Source organism: Urocampus carinirostris, chromosome 13, assembly GCF_059441175.1.
Source record: "Urocampus carinirostris isolate Australia breed hairy pipefish chromosome 13, RoL_Ucar_1.0, whole genome shotgun sequence".
In the NCBI taxonomy this organism is placed as follows: domain Eukaryota; kingdom Metazoa; phylum Chordata; class Actinopteri; order Syngnathiformes; family Syngnathidae; genus Urocampus; species Urocampus carinirostris.
Genome location: NC_142361.1, coordinates 9,479,809 through 9,500,899, shown reverse-complemented (window position 1 = coordinate 9,500,899; position 21,091 = coordinate 9,479,809). Strand labels below are relative to the sequence as shown.

General features: G+C 38.4%; 1 protein-coding gene and 1 pseudogene across 2 annotated transcripts in view; both read left to right on the top strand.

Moving 5' to 3' along the window:
- LOC148353681 (cGMP-dependent protein kinase 1) overlaps positions 1-21,091 on the top strand; it is a 231,864-nt gene that overhangs the window by 33,218 nt on the left and 177,555 nt on the right. For both annotated transcript variants that reach the window (XM_088351757.1, XM_088351756.1), the window contains exon 2: positions 7,283-7,449. In XM_088351757.1, the coding sequence (XP_088207883.1) occupies positions 7,283-7,449 (167 nt within the window). The remainder of the gene's footprint in view (positions 1-7,282; positions 7,450-21,091) is intronic.
- Positions 6,293-6,452, top strand: LOC148353684 (U2 spliceosomal RNA; annotated as a pseudogene).

The following is a 21,091-nucleotide window of genomic DNA, read 5'->3' as shown; positions in this document are numbered from 1 at the left end:
CACGCGAGGGGGGGGGTTGCGTAGGAGTCGGATTTGGGCACAACACCGGCTCGGGAGCTTTTATACCCGTGGTCCACACGAGAAAATGACGCGGAAATGACGCGTCTGTTTTGCGGGCATACCACCGATGAACAGCGGGTTGGCCAATTTTGCGCATTTTCTACCGCGGGCAACCACCGGCAAAAAAAAAATCGCGAAATTTTACCCGCGATACAGACGCAAACGGCTGTGTGACCGGCCCCTGACACAAGAAAATCTGCAGAGGATACCGTTAGAGAGAGGTATTCCCAAACATAACTTTCTTTTGAAGTAGGCAAAGAACGTGTAGTGTTCCTGCCCACAATGCAAATATATCGCAAAATATTCCATCCTCCGGTGGACTCGTGAAATTTAGAGTCAATGTTGACTGATCTGGCTTGTTTCCTATACAGCTGTGACCTAATAGAAGAAACCCATAACTTTCAAAATGGTGAATCCCATTAACCCATCATATGAGGCGAGTCGAAAACAAAAAACATCTGTAGTCAAAAACATTTCTCTAACCCTGATTTTATGGCAGAAAAAAAACAGTTACAGTGGCAGCCAATCAGATATATATCAGTATTATATCGAACGATGAGGACAATCTTGACATTCATTAGAAAGCAGAACCATAGAATGAAGGTTTGTTTGCTCACTTTGAGTTTGTTACGTCTTTCAACTGCACTTCAAATGGGTTTGGCTTCAAAGCCAGCGTGCTGCAAAGTTTTTGTTGTTAGTTCCAGCTTGGCGTAGCTTTTGTTGTACTGGAGAGACGGTTTAGCTAGCGCAAGCATAGCACAGGCAGCTGTTTCTGTGTGTTGGGCGGACGAGCTAACTGGAATGGCTGACGGCTAAACTGGCTTCGGATTCATTGTTCTCTCAACTGGGGACAAAGGAGGAGGCCAATTTTCCTTTTCCTCATATGTGCAAATAAAAGTGAGAGAGTCTTAACTGTCGGTACAGGCTTCAGTCTTGCCTTGTGACCTATCTGTCTTGCAGATTTCCTTCAAGCAATCCTTCTTGAAATGCGCCAAACTCAACAAAGACCAGGTCGAAGGGCTTTTACACACTCATGTATTTTTTCCCAAATTTGTGTCCAATTTCTCGCAAAATTTTTGTCTTTAGGCCAGTGAAAAAGACTAACACCATAAGCTGTACCATTACTACATCCACCTGCAAAAAAAAAACACCTTGGCATTCTCCACAAACATATTTTACATTTACATGATGACAACACGTCACTAGTTGTGTTTTTTGGGGATCCTCAAGCCTTTCAGACTTCAATCGAATTGAGGGATCCACGACAATTATCAAACTGACATTGGGTTCAAACTATGCTTTTTGATATGAAATAATGAAATAAATCGAATCAATTTCAAAAGTGTCAACTTTGATATACAACATATTGTGGTAGCCATCATAGGGAAGCTAATTCTGGTACGATAAAAAGGAATGTGCTAAATTATTAAGGCGAGCAGCTCTCATAGAAAGATTTTATATGTGCCACGTCTGCTTTACCGTGGAATTTTTCTGGTGAGGTTTTAAGCAGTCTTAAAGGGTGAGTGTATTTAAATATTTTTTATATATTTCAAAATCATTTAAGGTAATATGAAAAAGAAAAATATTCAATACCTTTAATGTACAATTTTCAATATCATTGTAGGTCTTGTAATTAACTCATAGTATTATATGGGTTATCTTTCAGTTACGTCTACCTTAAGAAGACAAAATGAACATGCACTCATTGTTGGTATGCTTGAAGATAGGTTTATAGGGTTAGTAGACACTCAAAATAAGGAGACAATGCATTTATGAATTGTGAACTTGCAAAGAACAGAAGAGGACTTAAAAAATCCCACAATGTCAAACTCAAAGCCTGTTCTAATGGTCTTTTCCTTATACATTCTGGGTAGGTACAAAAAACATATTCGCCATAAAGGGTGTGAATATCAAAGAATAGAAACATTATTGGCCAGTAGTGACGATAATGTAAACAGTGCATGCAAATCAAAATAAAAAAACAACAGTGAGGCATATCAGTCAAAATATCAAACAGATGTTTTCAAGCTTGACATCAGTCAATCAAACAATTATTACTTTTTCAATGTATTATGTACAAATATTATTTACAAACTTATGGCAGTGCCGACTTTTTAACGAGAACAAACCATTATAATTTGTACACAATATTTTTTGGTGCATCATTGAACAGATGTTTGATACAGAATAGTAACAGCTCTCAATCCTAATAAACATGCACACACTGATAAGTTTATAGTTTAGTAGACACTCAAAAAGGGGAGAAGACATCAATGCATTTTGAATTTGAAAGGGAAAAGGGAGATTACAGTACAAAAAGAACCCTCACAACGCAAATTTCCAAAATATGTTCTGAAATTCCTCCCCTAGCCCGTTCATTTTATAGGTTTATATGTTTTAACTGTAATTGTGTGTTTTTCTCTTTGCAATTTCTCTAAAGCACTTTTAATTGCCTTGTGTATGAATTGTGCTATACAAATAAACTTGCCTTGCCTTGCCTAGGTTAAAAAAATGTGTAGAAATTGTATGGAAAGGACTGAAACATAATAGGCCAATCGTGACAATGATGTAAATGGTGCATTACTGTCACAAACACAGACAACAGTGAGGTATAAAGTAATAGTCAGAATAACAAAACACATCCAATGTACCGTAAATTCCGGACTATAGAGCGCACCTGATTATAAGCCGCACCCACCACATTTTCGGGGAAAACCGATTTTGTACATACACAAGCCGCACCTGTATATAAGCCGCATGCGCATACGTTAAAAAATTGTAACACAAACATTAAATTTATCCAGACCTGACTTCAAGTCGCGCGGTTGAAACACACAGTCCAAAATTCACAGCCGGCAAAATGAACGGAAAATGATCCCGGTACTTAAGGTTTGATGCAGACCTTCAGAGTCCGGGTACCCGTTGAAACTAATCCAAGGAAAAAAAGTCTATATTTCCAAAGGCAAGGGTGGGAAAAATATAGATCCAGTATTGTCTGCCGCGACAACAGGCCTCACTCACCTTTACCCCACTTATCGTCAGCCCGCGTTTGCCCAGCCTATCTTTTTTAATTCGCAAAATAAATACATTACAAAAATATACAGGTGCAAATACATATTATACATGGGTTACACATATTTACAAAGAAAGACGATACACCTAGAGAGTTTTCAAAGCTTTAATAATAATAATAATATAACTTTCATCCCAAACGGTGCCTGACAGGGCAGTTAATGGTAGCAACACGCTAGCAACACGCTCGCAACACAGTAAACGGGTCTGTTAAAAAAACACACCGTACTTGTAAAAATCACGGTAAACCGTCCTCATCTTCCTCCTTAGAACTGAAGCCATCAAAGTCGTCTTCCTCAGTGTCGGAAAGAAACGCTCCCGCAGCCTCACTCGCGCGGTCACTGTCGCTGGTGTGCCCCCCAGGTTCCTCTCACAAAGATACTGTATATATTTCTCTCCCTCTCTCTCTCTCTCTCTTTCTCTCTCTCTCTCCTCCTTTCTCCCTCTTTCCTACCCCTTTACTCCCACTCTCTGTCTCTGTCTTTTTCACTCTCTGTGTCTTTTTAACTTCATTTGCTCTAACTTTTTTCCTTTTCTCTCTTTTCTCTTTCTCTCTTCCTACCCTTCCCGCTTTCTTTTCTCTTTTCTCTCCTTCTGTCTTTCTATTTCTCTTTGGATTTCTTTCTTCCTCTCCCTTTCTTTTCCCCTCTCTGACGACTTCTCTTTTGATCTCTTTTGTTTCTCACGCTCTCTCCTTTTTTCTTCCCTTTTCCTGCCCTCTCTCCTTTTCCCTCCCTCTTTCTCTCATTTCCTTATCTCTCTTTTTCTTTCTCTTGAATCTACTAGTCCGGCCCCCGACAGAATGTTTGTTCTATCGTGTGGCCCCCGAGTTAAAATGAGTTTGACACTCCTGCTATAAGGCGTATTACATTATAAGGTACACCCCTAAGAAATAGTCTTTTGTGATATATTTTGGTACATAAAACGTACAGGACTACAGTATAAGGTGCATGGAATCAAAACTACAGTAAGAGCTACGGTTGCATAAAAAATAAATACATTAATACATTTAAATTAAAATATATTTCATAGAACAAAAAATGTCATCTGCTTTTACCACTAAAATGCATTGTAGTTAAGAACCGGAGGACACTCTGTACATTTCTCATAGCAGAACAGTTACTGGATGCAGTATCATTTGAATCTAACCACGCATTTCCAATTTTATCCACTTCATTTTCTGTTTTTTAGGGCGCATTTTTGAAATTCTGGCCGATTTAGGATTTTAAAGTGCCCCTCATAGTCATGAAAATGCGGTTTTTGTAAAAATTATTTTTCAAACCAGGAATGCTTTGTTCAATTTCCGCTTTACAGATACCTCTCATGCGGAAACATCGTTGTATCATACACATCTAGGGTGTGTATTTTGTCGGAGGCATTTTGAAGTCATTTTTTACTTTCCACTATTTTAGGAAATATAATATATTATGTATTAAGAATGCATTCGACCTAACAGATTACAAAACCTATTATTCGCTCAATTACATTTATTTTTCACAGATGATCAGAGTTGGGCGAGTTACTGAAAAACAGTTATTAGTTACAGTTACTAGTTACTTTATTTAAAAAGTCATTCAGTTAGCCACCACCCAACGTGCCCCCCCTCCCCAAATTACTGACACCACTGGTTACATATTACGGTATATAATTGCATTGAAGCCGAACCTCTAAAACTGCTTTTCACATGGGTTATTAAAGAAAAAAAAGAGAACAAAAAGAAAAATGTGTTCACCAACCTGGGGAAGCAGTGAACTCGTTATATTCCTTGGCTTTTTTGGTTTGTGCTATCTTGCTAACACACACTAATTAAGACATTGTTAGGGTCTGACATACTCCTACCACCATAGGGCCCCAACCGGGGTTTGAACTGGGCACAGGTGTGTACAATTGTCAAACAACCATGTCCAATTATCCAGAACCCTTTAAAAGGACATTTTGAACACTACCCACTGTTAGGTCAATGTCATATCTTTCCACTACCGCGCCAGGGTTGTTTCAGTTTGTTCCTGTTGTTTCTTTGTTACTTTGCTTATTGCAGTTTCTATTTCCAGTTTGGATCGTTGTTTCTAGTTTGAGTTTTGTCAGGTTTGTTTTTTGTTTATGGTTTCTTGTTTGGTCATTTTGCTCTGTTTGCTACTTTGGTCTTAGTTTTGTAAAAAAAAAACCCTCCTTGGTATGAGCACTCCTGCCAATGGTATCTGCCTCCCCCACATGGGTCCATCATTCACAATCAAAACGTAACAGACACCCCATATCCATTTTGTCTCTGGGCTTGCAACTACTCAAAGAGCTCCTTTTTCATTTTTAGGTCCAGTCCGAGAAATTTTCTCTTTTCTCCAGGAATGTTGTATTGCAAAATGTAAAAAAAAAGAGACACGAATTTAGCACACTTTTATCATAAATTCTGTGCCCCCAGTTGGTTTATTGATCTGGTATAAGCCACGCCCCCTCCCGAAGTGCTGCCTACCATTTACTACATTATGTGTAACTCACAACCAATTATGCACATATAAGCTGACCTCCTGGTTTCAGAATTTTATTTTATAGTTGAAAATTCGGCTTGGATGCGAGATACGGCAGGGAGAATATCTCCATCAGGGGAAATTTAGAGTTTTTGTTCTCTGTGTTTTAGGCCACATAACTGTATTCAGTAGTTATATTTGTAGGTAAATATAATCATGCCAACCCTTCAGAAAATGTTGTTGGCGGACAGGGGGTTGTATGTGACAATGTGAGTGATGTAGAGATACTGTATTTGTGTGGGATGCGCACTTGTGTATACAGCTCACTCCTAATTTTTGATGAAAAATCGGTATAAAATTTCATTTCACTTTTTCTCAGCTTTAATTAAGCATTGTAGGTCACAAACATTGAGTGGAATGACAAATATTGCAAGGTTTTTCTGAACCCATATGCACCATATCTGAGCAATGATTGCCCTGGCATAAAATATTGCTGACCAAAATTTGCACAATGGGATTCAAACCCAGACTCATGGTACCGCCTTGTACAATATTGTTTTGGCTGAATTGTTTCCCATAAGGCTCCATTCCAATGTTGTACAACGTGGGACCTTTAATAAAAATAATGATGAGATAAAATCTAAAGCCTTTTCATATGTCATATATAACTCTAATGGTTTAGTACTTCACATTTGGTATCTGCTTCACGGCCAGAAACTTCTGGCCGTGGATCAGTCCTTAGCTTGGCCTTTGCCATGATCTTTGATTTTTGCAATCCGGAGATGGAATAAGAGCTTGCTCTGTCCACTCCACGCATCGGCCCGGTATTGCAGTACCTCCGGGAACGGTGCATTCGCAATGATCGCAACAAGGCTATAGGGCTAGGACCTTAGCTTAGCCTTTTGGCTGAGAGTAAGTGTCCCGGCTCCTAGGCTTTGTAGCGTATAATGAACTGACCGATAACGGATAATGGATAATGAATAACGAAGATAGATCAATAACCCTTAAAAACCCCCACTTTAACCACAGTGATCTGGATTTGAATCCCGTGGCATCCAATTTTGTGCAAATAAGGTCAGCAATAGTTCCCGACTCATTAATCATCGCTCAAACATGGTAATGTACGGCCGTAAAACTTTGTGTATAACGTGCACCCAGACTTGGAGTTCTTTTTTGGGTAGAAACAAAATGTGCCTTATACATAGTAGTCACCTTTTAAGGACAGTGTAATTCATGATCTGCATTTAATTAGTAGCAAAGGAATGCAGTAATGCACCATGTAGTAAATGTAAATGTTCTGCATTTATATAGCGCCTTTGAAGTCACTGAACACCTCTCAAAACGCTTTTCATTGTGCCTCACACTTATCCATTCACACACACTCACACACCGATAGCAGCGTCAGCCATGCAGGGCAACTAACTGCTTATCGAGGCAGATCGGGGGGAATGGTGGGGAGGGGTGTCAGTGTTTTGCCCAAGGACATTTTGACACATAACACAGAGGAGCCGGGAATCGAACCTGCGACCTCTGGATCCCAAGCTTTACCTCCTGAGCTACTGCTTCCCCTGGTAGTAAAAACAGTAGAGTAACAAAATATTAATAATGATGCATTACAGAACGCAATCCTTTGATATTTTTTTTTGCTAAAGTTGACCTTCTGTCTTTGTACCCTTTTTGGCACACAGGTCTAAAGATCTGATCAAGGAGGCCATCTTGGACAATGACTTCATGAAGAACCTGGAGCTGTCGCAAATCCAAGAGATCGTGGACTGCATGTACCCGGTGGAGTATGGCAAGGACAGTTGCATCATCAAGGAGGGCGACGTGGGCTCTTTGGTGTACGTCATGGAGGGTACGAACACATACGATATTCTATTTGTGTATTCTATTTCATTTTTTAATTCCATCCAACCCTCATCTGTAATGTGAGCAACTGCTGCACTGCTTGTTTGGATCCATGAAAAGTGATTTTTCCACAATAAAACATGATGAAGTGCTCCGATAAATCCTTTTATGAATCACTGTGGAGACGCGCAGAATATACGGCGGCAATATCTGCGGCACATTTAATGTTATAATTCACTGCTGACTAGAAATGGTAATACTTCTATTTGTGTGTTTTTTAACTGCTGGAAATGTTGTTAATCAAATATGAATGTGCAATGAACTTTTGTGTCTAAGGGACATGGTTCACGCAACCTGTGATGACCTCAGTGAGATTGTTGGATTTTAAGTATTTATTTTTGTCCTAATGTATGTGGAAAATAGATCTTGAATATTTCTTGCAAGATTGATGATATTAAATAAACAAACCAAAACCGATTTCCATCACTTGAGAAGGTAAACGAATTAATTTGACTTGTTCGTATGTGGATAAAATTAAGTTCTGGCGAATTTTCATTTAGAATTATAATTATCTTTCTTGTCGTTGATAACAACGTAGTGAAGATTGTTTGCAACGAGATTAGACGTGGTACTCCTGGATTAACACATAATAAAGGAGAAAAAAAAAGAAAAAAGAATGGATGAATAGGCTACAATATTGACAATATCAACAAATATACCACTTTATACTTGTCTCCCTCCCAGAATTACTTAGAAGTGTTGAGGCTCATTTTAACAGCCATTTTTGTCCTAAAAAATAGTTCCAAAACAAAGTGCCAGCAAAGTGTTTTGGTGAAAATGTCACAAAATACTGCGAGCGAGGATACCAATGTATTTACCTTTGGTGTAGAGGGCGCTGGGAAAAAGGGGGGGTGTAAGGATAAGGCGCACTGTGTGTATAACTCCGCCCATGCCTACCGCTCACCCAATCAAATTGCTCTGAGTGCTTTTCTAGAGTTTTGCAGTGTTGTGTGGGTTTTCATCATAAAGTGTCTCAACAGTGATTATACTGTAAGTTAAAGAATTATTTAGTAATCTAGAGTCAAAACATTTGTTTTTGTTTTTGTGTGACACCGTCACTCTAAACTGTAGTGTTACCTATGCCCTAGATATATTGGATTTCACCTATTGTCGATTTGAGTGGAGTGCTGCGTAAGTGCGGCTGTAATTGAATATAAATTAATGTGCAAGCTGCATTTGATCTCCTAGCCTTTTGTACTTATGAAAAGACCCATCTATGTCTTTTCAGAGTATACAGTATTTTTATTTGTTAAACCAATGTTTGGGCTTGTAAAAAGGTTTTTTTTTTTCCAATGCATTTTAGAGTATTTAATTGTATTAAAATTGTAAAAAATTTAAAAAATAAAGTTTCTGCTTCATGAATTATTACAAGTCTATTTTGTAACCTAACCTCCAACAACCACCCCTGATAAACGAGGGATTACTGTAATTCCAAAATATGTAAGTAAATCAATGTAGTTTGTATTTTCAGTTAAAGCCAGCTCAGTTACAGTGAAATTGAACTTTTATGTAGAGTTACTATTGTCTTTATTGTCATTGATAACAGCGTAGTGAACATTGTTTACCATGAGATTAGACGTGGCACTTCAGGGTAAACATGTAAAACGTGGACTGGAGTGCCACGTCCAATTTTGTTGTCACAATATATTCAACCCATGTTGTAACAATGACAATAAAGGTATATTCTCTTCTCTTCTCTTCTCTTCTCTTCTCTTCTCTTCTCTTCTCTTCTCTTCTCTTCTCTTCTCTTCTATTCTCTTCTCTTCTCTTCTATTCTATTCTATTCTAAGTCAGCTAAGAGCTAGAATACTCTTCATTTTCATCAGTAAGTGAACATTGTTTACAATGAGATAAAAATTTTTACTCCGGGATAAACATGTGATAAAGACTTAACCCTTGGATGCACGAGTGGTCTCAAAAATGACCCCATGGGTTTTTATTCTTCAAAATCTATAACAAAAAAAAATGTAATATTGTTACATTCCAGTAATTCCTTATAAAACATGCTTATGACATGATACCTTTAGTTTTCCACCATCACTCATAGAAGAGTGTATGTACTGTCAGGTCATGCATCTAGGCGTTAAAAGAGGGGAAAAAAAGTAAATTAATGTCCAGATAAATAGGCAAAACTATTTACATGGTAATGCTTGAAGGCTGGGGTAAGTTGAAAGTGTATCAGAACAACTGTCAGTGTAAGTTTTTGCATAAAATTTTGTTTAAATTTCAATAAATGTACTTGGATTGTTTGTAACGCCACAAACAAAAGTCATGTTAAGGTTCCAATTTGTACCGTTTATTGCGACACTTGCTGATATCATGTCGATCTTCGTGAGAAGTCTTTGCTCGCCAGTTTTTGTCATGCGTCAATAAGCCATCATCTTGTGAAATGATATTACATTGAAAGGTCAATGACATACTTTGGAGAATGCCGACATTGATCTTTTCATCCTTGTTTCCTGGAGGTTCGATTTGTCCTTGAGTTGTTTTTACCAAAGCCCTCAGAGAAAAAAAAGCAATAAATTCGAGTAATAAAACTTTTTTTTTTTAAATACCAAACCCAGACTTTATTTTCCACATGCCAGCCAGGCAGGCTAGGGGAGCAGTGAGACGAAGTATTATGATGACAGCAGGAATGTTAAACACTCCTTTTGTTCTTGGTTTTAATCTCCTGAGTCAATGGGAGCAACTTTGAAAGCATTTTGTGAAGGGCAACGTCAATTTGACTTAAAAACAGGATGTCATTAGGGATGTGAATGAATCAAATGGGAGAAAGGTTTAGCATTTCTATTGGTGTCACTGAAAATGTTTTCTCTTAGCATGCATGTGATTGTGCTCTATCACTTTTGTTTTCAAGGCTTGGCCAAAATAATCAAGTGCAGTAGAGGTAGGCAATACAGGTTATTAAAGCTTTAATCTTGGTACAGATGCTCCCCTATTTACGACCATTCGACTTACGTAAAAAGGTAGATATAATATTTTTTTCCGGGATGTCGAAAAATATCCGGACATTGCTATAAGTTAGATTTTGTATTGTGCGCACCTTTTTTCGAGTAGAGGACATTACTGTAGTGCTTCTTTCCGCCGCTACTGGCGTGTGGTGGCGCTGTGAGAGGTCACCCAGCATCCACCGCAAAAAGGAAATCTGCCTTCTACTTCCTAGTTCGTGTGTAAACATACAGTACTACGTGTACTGTATCTCTAGCATGCTAAGAATTTTGACATTTTTATTGTTTAATAACCCGTGCATTCAATATGGTTGGTGTGAAGTGTAAAGAAGAGGCGAGTCGTTTTATTTAAAATGAAAGTGGAATAAGAAAGCTTCATGCAGTTGAAAAAATGGTTGGAACGCTTTTTTTCAGCCACTATTTACCAAGGAGGAGGACCTCTTGAACCATATCTTAGTAAGTAAGTTAAACTCAACTTTATTTATCTTTGTAGAGCATATTATTTTATGAAATGTTTATTTTTTAGTACAAAACAATACAGGTTACCTATACAATCCTCAAACATACTCAAACATACCTTAAACATACAAAATATAGAACTGAAGCAACTTACGAACGATCGTCCGTAAGTAGGGCAGCGTCTGTAGTAATGACAGATACCGATACTTTTTGCTTGTAAAGGTCATGTTCATTTAATAAGTGAACCCTCCCCCTTGAGTTTGTTTAAATTTATGATAAACACATCACAAAGATTTAAGCCATGTTTTTTTGTTCATTAAATAACTACAGTTCGAACTTTAACAATATGAAAAAAATGAATATGATATTTCTACTACAACTGTTTCAGAACAAAAGCCAAAAGAGTCAAATAAAACAGCAAAAATGTAACAATATTACAGATATAACGATGTCAACTTGTCAGAAATACCTTGCATTGCACAACATTTTGAAAATAAAGTCGGAATGTGCAAATGGTGTGAACAATGCAATTTAAAAATCCATAAAAACACTTCTACTACAACAACAGGTAGAGAGCAAAAGTCATGAAAGTAAAACCCCCCAAAATCATGTAACAAACAAGCCCTTTTGGCCCTGTTGCCATAGTGACAAAGGATTGATAAGTTTTTGTTAGGGACACTAATATGTTCACATTTCTCGTTGCTCCCTATAGGGTCAACTTTTTCAAGTTGTAAATCTGCCACAATAGCAGACCACTTTACCTCACAAGTTACACTTGCCATTGTCCGATTCTTATGTAAAAAAAAAACACTGAAAAAATAAACTTCCTGTTTACCTGTCGTATTTAGCTTCTGACAAGGGTGCGCGCAAATATTCGTCTCGCTCTTCTGCCTGTCAGGAAAGATGCAGCTGCAAGCCAAGTAGGGAGCGGTGCTAAAAGTGTGCCTGTCAGTCACACAAACAGGTATACACTTGGAGAGTGGTCGAGGGCGCTGGGTGAGAGCAAGGACTGCACTATTTACATTAAAGAAGCCGCGCTTGCAGAATATTTGTGGGGTGGTGAAAATTGATTCCAGGACATAGGTATCGATCTGATCCAAGTGCTTGCTCCTTAAAGTGCAGACGGGTTGCCATTGTTAGCATTCAAGTACATTTTTCATAATGTTTTATTCACTTCTGAAGTAATTCATGCTACAACAGACTTTCTCAAACATTTGCTTTTGCTTACTTCTTCTTCTTCATCCCTCATTTTGCATAAAAATAAATCTAAGTGCTGTGGTGAGCATTTGCTTGAATATAGAATGCTTCTTTCTTTTTAGTTGTATTTGGCAGTTTTACAGTACGACTGGGACTGATAAAGAAACAGCTTGAGGCATTTACATTTTGCTAGTTTCTTGAAGAGTTGCAAGAATGACAACAGCGATAAGAAAATGTTTTAAAAGTGTGTTTTTTTCCCTCCAAAAGATCAAATGTGTTTTAAAACCAACTCGCAGGCGTCCAAGCAAATAAAAAACAAGGTAAACTAAAGTTTGTTTTGGTTATTCTGCTTCTCTCTTGGCTTCTTGGGCAATATGTATTATAAGAGAGTTTATTATTTTATATTCTTTTGTAATCATTAATCATTAATTAATTTACCACTTTGGTCTTTGCTTTCAAAGAAAGAACACTTGTTGGGGGGGAAATGGTCATGTCCTGTTTTTTTGTGTTGGGAATTTGTGTTTTGTTTTGGGAAATTTGCTGCATCATGCTTAAAATTCCAACTATTGTGTGGCAAAATTTGACCCAAATCTCGATTTTAGATGTTCAGAGCAGGTCTTCATTGTGGTTCAGGTGGTGTGAAGGTCTTTTAGTAAATGAGATGTAGGTGAGGCCGGACGGTTAATTCCCTTTGTTTACATGTGCGGTGAATGTCGTCATATATCATTAACAAATATATCAAAAGAGTGCACCGGAACTCTAGATCAGTGTGGTAATCTATTCATTTATGCTTTATCAATGAAAGAATAATAGGTTACAAAGACTTTGGGGCACAAATACAAATAACCTATTCGATGCATTGGAAAAATCTAAATTAACTTTATCAAATAAGAGCTAAAATAATCTTTTCAAGTAAAATGTTCTTATTTTGTTGGCAGCTTTGGATAAAAAAATTGGCCATTTAAAATATATTACTTTCTAAATAATACTATTACTATTGTCATAATTTTACTATCTCATCTCATCTCATTAGCTACACCGCTTATCCTTAGTAGGGTCGCGGGGGTGCTGGAGCCCATCCCAGCAATCATCGGGCAGTGGGCAGGGGACACCCTGAACTGGTTGCCAGCCAATTGCAGGGCACACAGGGACAGACAACTCACTCGCTCATTCACACCTAGGGACAATTTGGACCGGCCAATTCACCTGAAATGCATGTTTTTGGAATGAGGGAGGAAACCGGAGTGCCCGGAGGAAACCCACGCAAGCACGGGGAGAACATACAAACTCCGCACAGGAAGTCTGGAGCTGGATTTGAACCCACGACAGGTTCCCATGACATGAACTGTGCCGCACAAGCGCTAACCACTGCGCCGCCGTGCTGCCCTAATTTTACTATATATTGTTTATATGTTTTTTTCCCTTAATGCTAATAACATCACGTCCCGAAAATACCAAATACAAATTTGATAAAAAAATATATAATTGTATGAAAACTTATGATTACAAAAAGTCAAGTCAAGTCATGTTTATTTTTATAGCCCTTTAGGCACAAGGAGTCTCAAAGGGCTGCACAGACCACTGATTATTGCAAACTATTATTAAACCATCCCCTGATCTAAAACCTACACGAGGGCAAGGAAAACTCAAAACCTCAACATGAGGTAAATGAAGAAACCTTGAGAAGGGGCCGCACATAAGGTAATACCCTTTCCAGGATGACCAGGCTGCAACGAATGTTGCAATAACAACTGATACACAGATATTGTCAACGTGAAATATAGGTAATTCATAAGCTATAGAATAGAAGTGTGATTTAAGCCTAGATTTAAACAGTTCTACTGAGGTTGCAGATCGAATATCTGTGAGCAGAGCATTCCACAGCACCACGGCCCAAATGGAGAACGCTCTCGAACCTACGCAAACACCCAAACTGCAAAGCATGGCGAGTGCTAGTAGCTCAAGCGGCTTGTTACATTAAAATAAATAATAATCAATTAAATCAGACTCTGAGGAAAGTCAGAAGAACTCAAACAAGTGGTGATTACCAGCTGGTGCTCTGTGTATTGTTATTGCGTCCGGGAAGCAACTGAGGCAACGTCAGGAGAGGCTGCAGGTCTAGCCTCCTGCTACAGCTAGGATAACAACTCTCTTAAGCTACCCTTGCTGATCCTCTGTTTCCCACCAACGCCAGATCCATTGTCCATGAAATGGATGAACTGTAGCAACAAGTTGTGAGGAAGTAAAAATAAAATTAAAATTAAACTAAAACAAATACTGCTTTAAATCAGGGTTTTTTTTAACCAGTGTGCCATGACAGTTTGTCTAATGAGCCACAGGAAATAGCCCAGTTTTAACTTTGCAAAAAAAAAGCATGCCATTGTTCATTATAGTATATTTGCTTTCTTCCAGTGATCAGCTGTGTAACTAACATTCAATCCATATCAGTAGGTGGCCACAGAGTACTATTTTTTAAATGTATTACTTTACATACTAATGATATTCTAATTAGGCAGTCCAGGTAAATATATTTAACAACATACTTAGTTTTGAGAGGTTGTTTAAGATTACAGTGCAAAAAATAGTAAAATAAATCAAATAAAGTAAAAATAGCATACAAATTTTTGTCAGATTTGTAATATTTTCCAAAAACAATAGAGAAAAAACTAAGAAATGGATAAATAACAATGGAGAAAATTTACCACGTCTTCAAAAAGCGGGCAAACATTGCTTTGACCAACCATTTTTTTCAGTATTAAACACGCAAAAACATTTTTAACAACATTATCATTTGACCCCTTCTAACACATTAAAGTAAGCATAGCGGTGTGTCAATCCAAGTAAGTAGAGCAAAAATATTAAATACAGCGAACACATTTGAAGAGACTTATGATGAGCAGATGCTTGTCCTCTTATGAATAGACTTTTTACGATTCTGCAACATTTTGGTGGCGGTTGAGTGATTTGGATGATCGCACCAAAAGCACTTTATAGTGACATTGACCCGTTCCAAACATTAACGTCCCTGACAAATGCGGCATCATTTAAAAGGCTAATTAACATGCTTTCCAACACTAGCTTATTTTGCCAAGAACCAATGTTGTGACAAATAACCTGACAAACATAAATTTCCCAACTTTTTGTCCTTCAATCGATAAAAAAAGAAAGCTTTTATATTATGGCTTGATACGCTGTTTTTGGGTGGATTTTTAGCTACTTTGGGCAGATCTGGAAGATTTCCCATTCAGAACAGATCGAGGTTCACTTTCTCTACTTAAAGGCACATTGTGTATTATTTAGTGCCTCCTAGTGGTATCAAAAACCTTCACTCAGTTAAAAAAAACATTGGTATGATTATTAGGCAAAAATTTATAAACCGTCCTACCAATGTTCTCATCTCATCTCATTAGCTGCACCCCTTATCCTCAGTAGGGTCGCGGGGGTGCTGGAGCCCATCCCAGCAATCATCGGGCAGTGGGCAGGGGACACCCTGAACTGGTTGCCAGACAATCGCAGGGCACACAGGGACAGACAACTTGCTCGCCCATTCACGCCTAGGGACAATTTGGACCGGCCAATCCACCTGAAATGCATGTTTTTGAAATGTGGGAGGAAACCGGAGTGCCCGGAGGAAACCCACGCAAGCACGGGGAGAACATACAAACTCTGCACAGGAAGTCCGGTAGCTGGATTTGAACCCACAGAGGAGGTTCCCAAGACCTTAGAACTGTGCCTGCACACGTGCTAACGAATGCGCCGCCGTGCTGCCCCTATTTTATGAATTTTTTTAAAACAGATTATCCCTAAATTAAGACAATAGAGCCTAAAATAAGTAAGATAATCAGAGATGCTAATTTAGAAAACAGTATGTATTGTTTGATCAATAGATGACGCTTTATTGTGTAGCTGAAAACAAGTTCTAAATAGCACAAGGAAGAATACCAACTGTGGAGACTCAGAGTGACCAAACCTCACAATTTTTTCTCAGAGTTTTTGGTTTTCGGGGTACCTGTGAGCCTCATGTTATGCAAAATAAATACAAATTGTGAGTATTAAGGAAAATCAACGTTTATATGATAATATGATAGTTTATGTATTTTTGCTCATCATTATAACCATTATTTTCTTTTGTTTTAGTTTTTTTTACAACTAGGATGCTACTCACTGTCTCCTTAAAAAAGTTTGAAATATAATAAAAGAACAAAAACAATATCTTAAATGACAAATAATAACTGGAAACAGAAAAATACTTTCAAATACACTTTTGAGTGGTGGATCAACGTTATATATCTTCCCTAAAGGTTTATTAAAAAATAATAGCCTTCTGAATTTTATGTAAAAGTTCTTATATTGAAAATTTGAAAAATAGGGAAAATTGAAGTTGTTTTGAATGCTTCTCATCAAGCTTGTTTCAAATTCCTGTGGCATCTTCTGGGGCTCACGCTCCTCCTATTGAAAATCAATGGCGAACAACAGCGACCTGACTTAAACTGTAAACATCATACCTGTCGACCTATCTGTTTTCCTAATATTTATACGTCTTTTACATTTCAAATTAAGTACGCCATATAACAGCTTTGGACCGATTTACACAGATCTCGCCTTGGCCAATTTGACTCCAATTTGGATCATCTCGGTCACTGGTAGCAGATGGCAATATGTTTGTCGCTGTATTCTACGTAGTCGGTTTAACTGTGAGTAAATAGGTACGGCTTTGTCTTTGTAAGTTGGATCATTGCTTAATAAGGGTAATTACAATCATTACTAAGGAAAACAAATGGTTGAGGTTGACAGGTATAAAACATGGACTCCACTGTTCCTTTATGTGTTCTTCATTGTCATTGCAATCGCAAAGATGACATGACTGGTTTTTCTGCAGCACTCAGTGAACGTGACATGGTGCGGATTAAATGCAAATAAAAAAGCATGCCGTTGATGAGACACTCCAAGCAAATCAGGGATTATATCTCTAAGAGTAATTACACATTTGTTTACAGTGAGCTTTGTGATAGCAGACACAATACGCCTGCTAGATGTCGGGATGGAAAACATCCCCAGTCCATTGTATTTGTTTTTTTCTTTCCTGTAGTGTTTTGTTAATGAGAGCTGATTGTGGCTTTAAGAAGATGAACAATCCTGCAGGCAGTCCTGTCACTTTCGAACTCTCCAATAAGTCAAAAGTGTCACGCTAATTTTGATGAATAGCGACATACACAATGAGGTGAAAAAGACACTTCTGCACAAAACTCAATTGAGGAGGGACTTTGTGATCTGGATTGTATTGGAAATATGTCTACTGGGCTGATACTCCTGTCAGACATGTTTGATTTGCATGTTCTGGATCCATACCTCTCCCTCATATGCATTTAAGTAGAGGGCGACAAATAGGGATGTACAGTGCCAAGCGAAAGTAGACCCCCCCACCCCAGCCAAGGACTTTTTGTCATATTGTCACATAAGGCTTTAAACTTAAAGCTAAAAACTGAAAACATTTTCTAAGAATCCACAACATGTGAGACACAATCGTGAAGTGGAACCAAATAATTTAATTATTCTATATTTTATTTCTCCTGTACTCTGAGCTTAGACAGCTGACTCCAGGGGTTCCTTGGTGACTTCTGAATGATCCAATGTTAATCTAAATGACTAGCAATGTCAGAGTGTATCTGTGTGCCATTAGGTCTCAGTTTGAAGGCACCTGAACAGACAGGATTTTGAAGCATTATGACACCATTATTAATACCAAAGAACACACCAGGCAGGTCTAGGATAAAGTTGTAGAAAAGCTCAAAAGAGGAATGGGATACAAGAAGATTTAACAACATTTACAACTCTACCAGAGCACTGTCAAACATGGTCCTGGCAGCATCATGCTCTGGGTTTTTTTTCAGGAGGGACTGGGAAGATGGTTAAAGTTGATAAAACGATGGATAGAGCAAAATACAGGACATATCAAAAGAAAACTCGAGCCCTCATTTTTCATTAGAACAAAAGTTTGTTTTTAGCCTTTACCATTGTTTAGTAAACAATAGTTGAACATTGCCCACTTGAAAAGCATAACTGTTGCTTTGGTGTATTTTTTTTTTGACATTTCTGATACTTCTGATATTTTAACAATGTTTTCCATAAACACGAGGGCACTTTGCTTGCAAAATAACATTACATAGCAAGAACACTGAACTTTTCAGTATCCGTTGTTCACGGTGACGTGATCACACGATTTCGGTCACAATGGAGATCCTGTTCCTTCGGATGTGCATAAAACCTCAAATCCTCTCAAGCCTGACTTTGACAAAGAAAAGAAAAATCTGTTGAAGCGTTGACTGTCCGTACTTATCCATTTCTTAACTACTCTCACCACAATACTTCACTACGCCTACTCATGGCAATACTAGTAAGTGGGGGCTTCCTCGATGTGTGGCCAAAGATTTAAACAAAGCCACTCCTGCCATACAATGGGTATTTATCATACTGAAACGATTCCCAGAGGCTTGATACTTACCAGATAGCCGTGGTTTAAAAACAAACACACAAACAAAAATAACAGACAAAAAACATTTTTTTGCCTTTTAGCACTTAGGGACAATGCTTTTGGAAACGTAATGGCATGAAATGATTTAAAAATCAATTTATTCCATTTAAGAGTCCATCCGTTTTGGATCTGTGTCGCTTTTTAAGTCCAATCTGACAGTTTAAAGGCATCAAACGCTCTTAACATGGCATCGTACATCATTGTGGTGGCAAATGAAGTGCTGCTCGCTCACCTCGCTGATCGTTAGCAATTAGCTATCAGGGCGGTAAGAGAATGTCTGTCACGCATGGCGTCGCGAGGCAACCACGAACAGATCGTGATTCTCGAGCGGCCGTTGTGTTTTAATGAGAATGCTGTGGAATTTTATGACAGAATAATGAGTCGGGTCAGCATTTTTTTTGCTGTTTAAGTTCACGTACAGTGCAGGGGGGGTCCGAGTAATAGTTTTTAAATGGATGCTAACAAGCAATTTTTTTTAATTAGTTTTGAATTTGTTTTGAATACAGCTATAATTTAACGTACTTCCCCACTGTAAAGCGCACTGGATTAAGAGGCGCACCCCCAAATATAGTTTTTTGTCATAGATTTTTCATACAGAAGGCACACTAGTGACTACGTAGACTATCAGGCGCATGAATTTGCGACTACAGTAAGAGCAACTATGTTTATTTGTATAAAACTGTTGGGCTCTTTATACACTTATGGTATATAATGTTACAACGATTAATCAAGTTTGTAGATAAAAAATTCCAAACAATATTTGCAACAGGAATCGAACCCTAATAGCAGCGATGAGGGTGCAGCTCTAGACCACCACTAGACCACCAGTGGTACAGATGTCATATGAAAAGGCATTTGTTTATTTTGTTATCACACTACTTTTACAGTGTCTGAAACTTAATACACTGTTTTGCATCTTGCATTGGTTACCAGTCCCAGATTACCCCAGGTACCACACAACTATCTTGATTTAAAGTGGCCTCAGCCTCACCCACAGAAAAAAGGAGATTATATGTTGGTATGAGGCTTTGTGAACCACTCTGCTTGAATCCATCCACTGATATGATTTGAGCAGAAGTGACTCACGCGGTAAAGCACACCGGTAAACAGATACAGCGCAGTTTCTCTTTGGTTTTCCACCATGTGGATAAATATATAAAACAATAGATATTGTGTTCAATACTTTTCAAAGTAAAATAAAGTTCTCCTACTCTATTATGAGGGTAGGACACACTCCCCGGCAAACAGATGTTGCTCCTGACGCTTGAACTTAATAATAGGAAAACCTCCGGTTTTAAATTAAATCAAACATGTGAAAAAAAAGATCCATTAACACCTTCCCGATGCATGCTTCACATCTTCAAGTGTCTGCTTTGGTTAAAAAAATAATGGATTGGGTAGGTTGAGTCTGGAAATGCATACGTCGTATATGTTAATGGACGCAGGGTGATGGATAGGAGCACAGGGTTCTGAAAGGGTAGATTGGTTGGCCCAGGGATGGGTAGGTGAACACATACATAGGCCTCTTTATTCTGGTGGAGTGTCTCACAGGATCAGACTGTTCCAGTTGAGGTGGCTCCCTTCGTTTGGACAACTGCAGGCATCTGCTGATTCTCATTGAGTTGTGGCTGGTCCAAGCCCTGTTCCATGTTTTGATCAACTCACGGTTCCTCTTCCCTGTCCGCTTCCTCTTTTAGGTCGTCTTCTTCCAAAGCAAGTTCAGCTTTGTATGGTCTCCTTCCATGTTCCTCTGTGAATCATACTTGAAGCTCATGAGTGACCGGCAGTTCTTATGGGTAACTGCACTCAGTAGCGATACAGTCCATACTCTCCTTCAGAGCTTACCGGGTCCATCCTTCTCACTTAAGTTATGCACCAGGACTATATCTCCGGGCTGCAGAATCTCACCTGTTCCTTTTGTCATAATACTTCTTGCCCTTAGCGCTGGATTGGTGGCTGTTCTCATTGATCATTATTTGTGCCCACTTGTCCAAGTATTCTTGGTGGGTCTCTGTTTCTTTACAGGTCATCAGGTCAAACAGAAGATCAACAAGGAGATGTGGATGATGGCCATATATTAGATAGTAGGGGGAAAAGATTGTGGCTTTGTAATAGGTAATACCATTCAGATTAATCGTCTCTCCACTTTTTCACCTGTGCGTCTGTTAGGTTCAACCCAACACTTGTAACAAAAACATGTATACAAAAAGGACACAGAGACGTGAATTTGACTTACTTGCAAGGAGAGATGACCATAGGCTGTCTATTACAGTCTACTGGACACTCTGAAAAAGTCTATTTTGTCCTTGCCTCTTTATTGTATTAGGAACGCCCTAATTTACATGTTTCTTCTGCTAAAGGGAGGGAGAGTGACAAAAAATCAGTTTGATATCTGTTTTGACAACAACATCTTATCGTATCAACACCTGTTTAGACTTACAACATCATGTTAT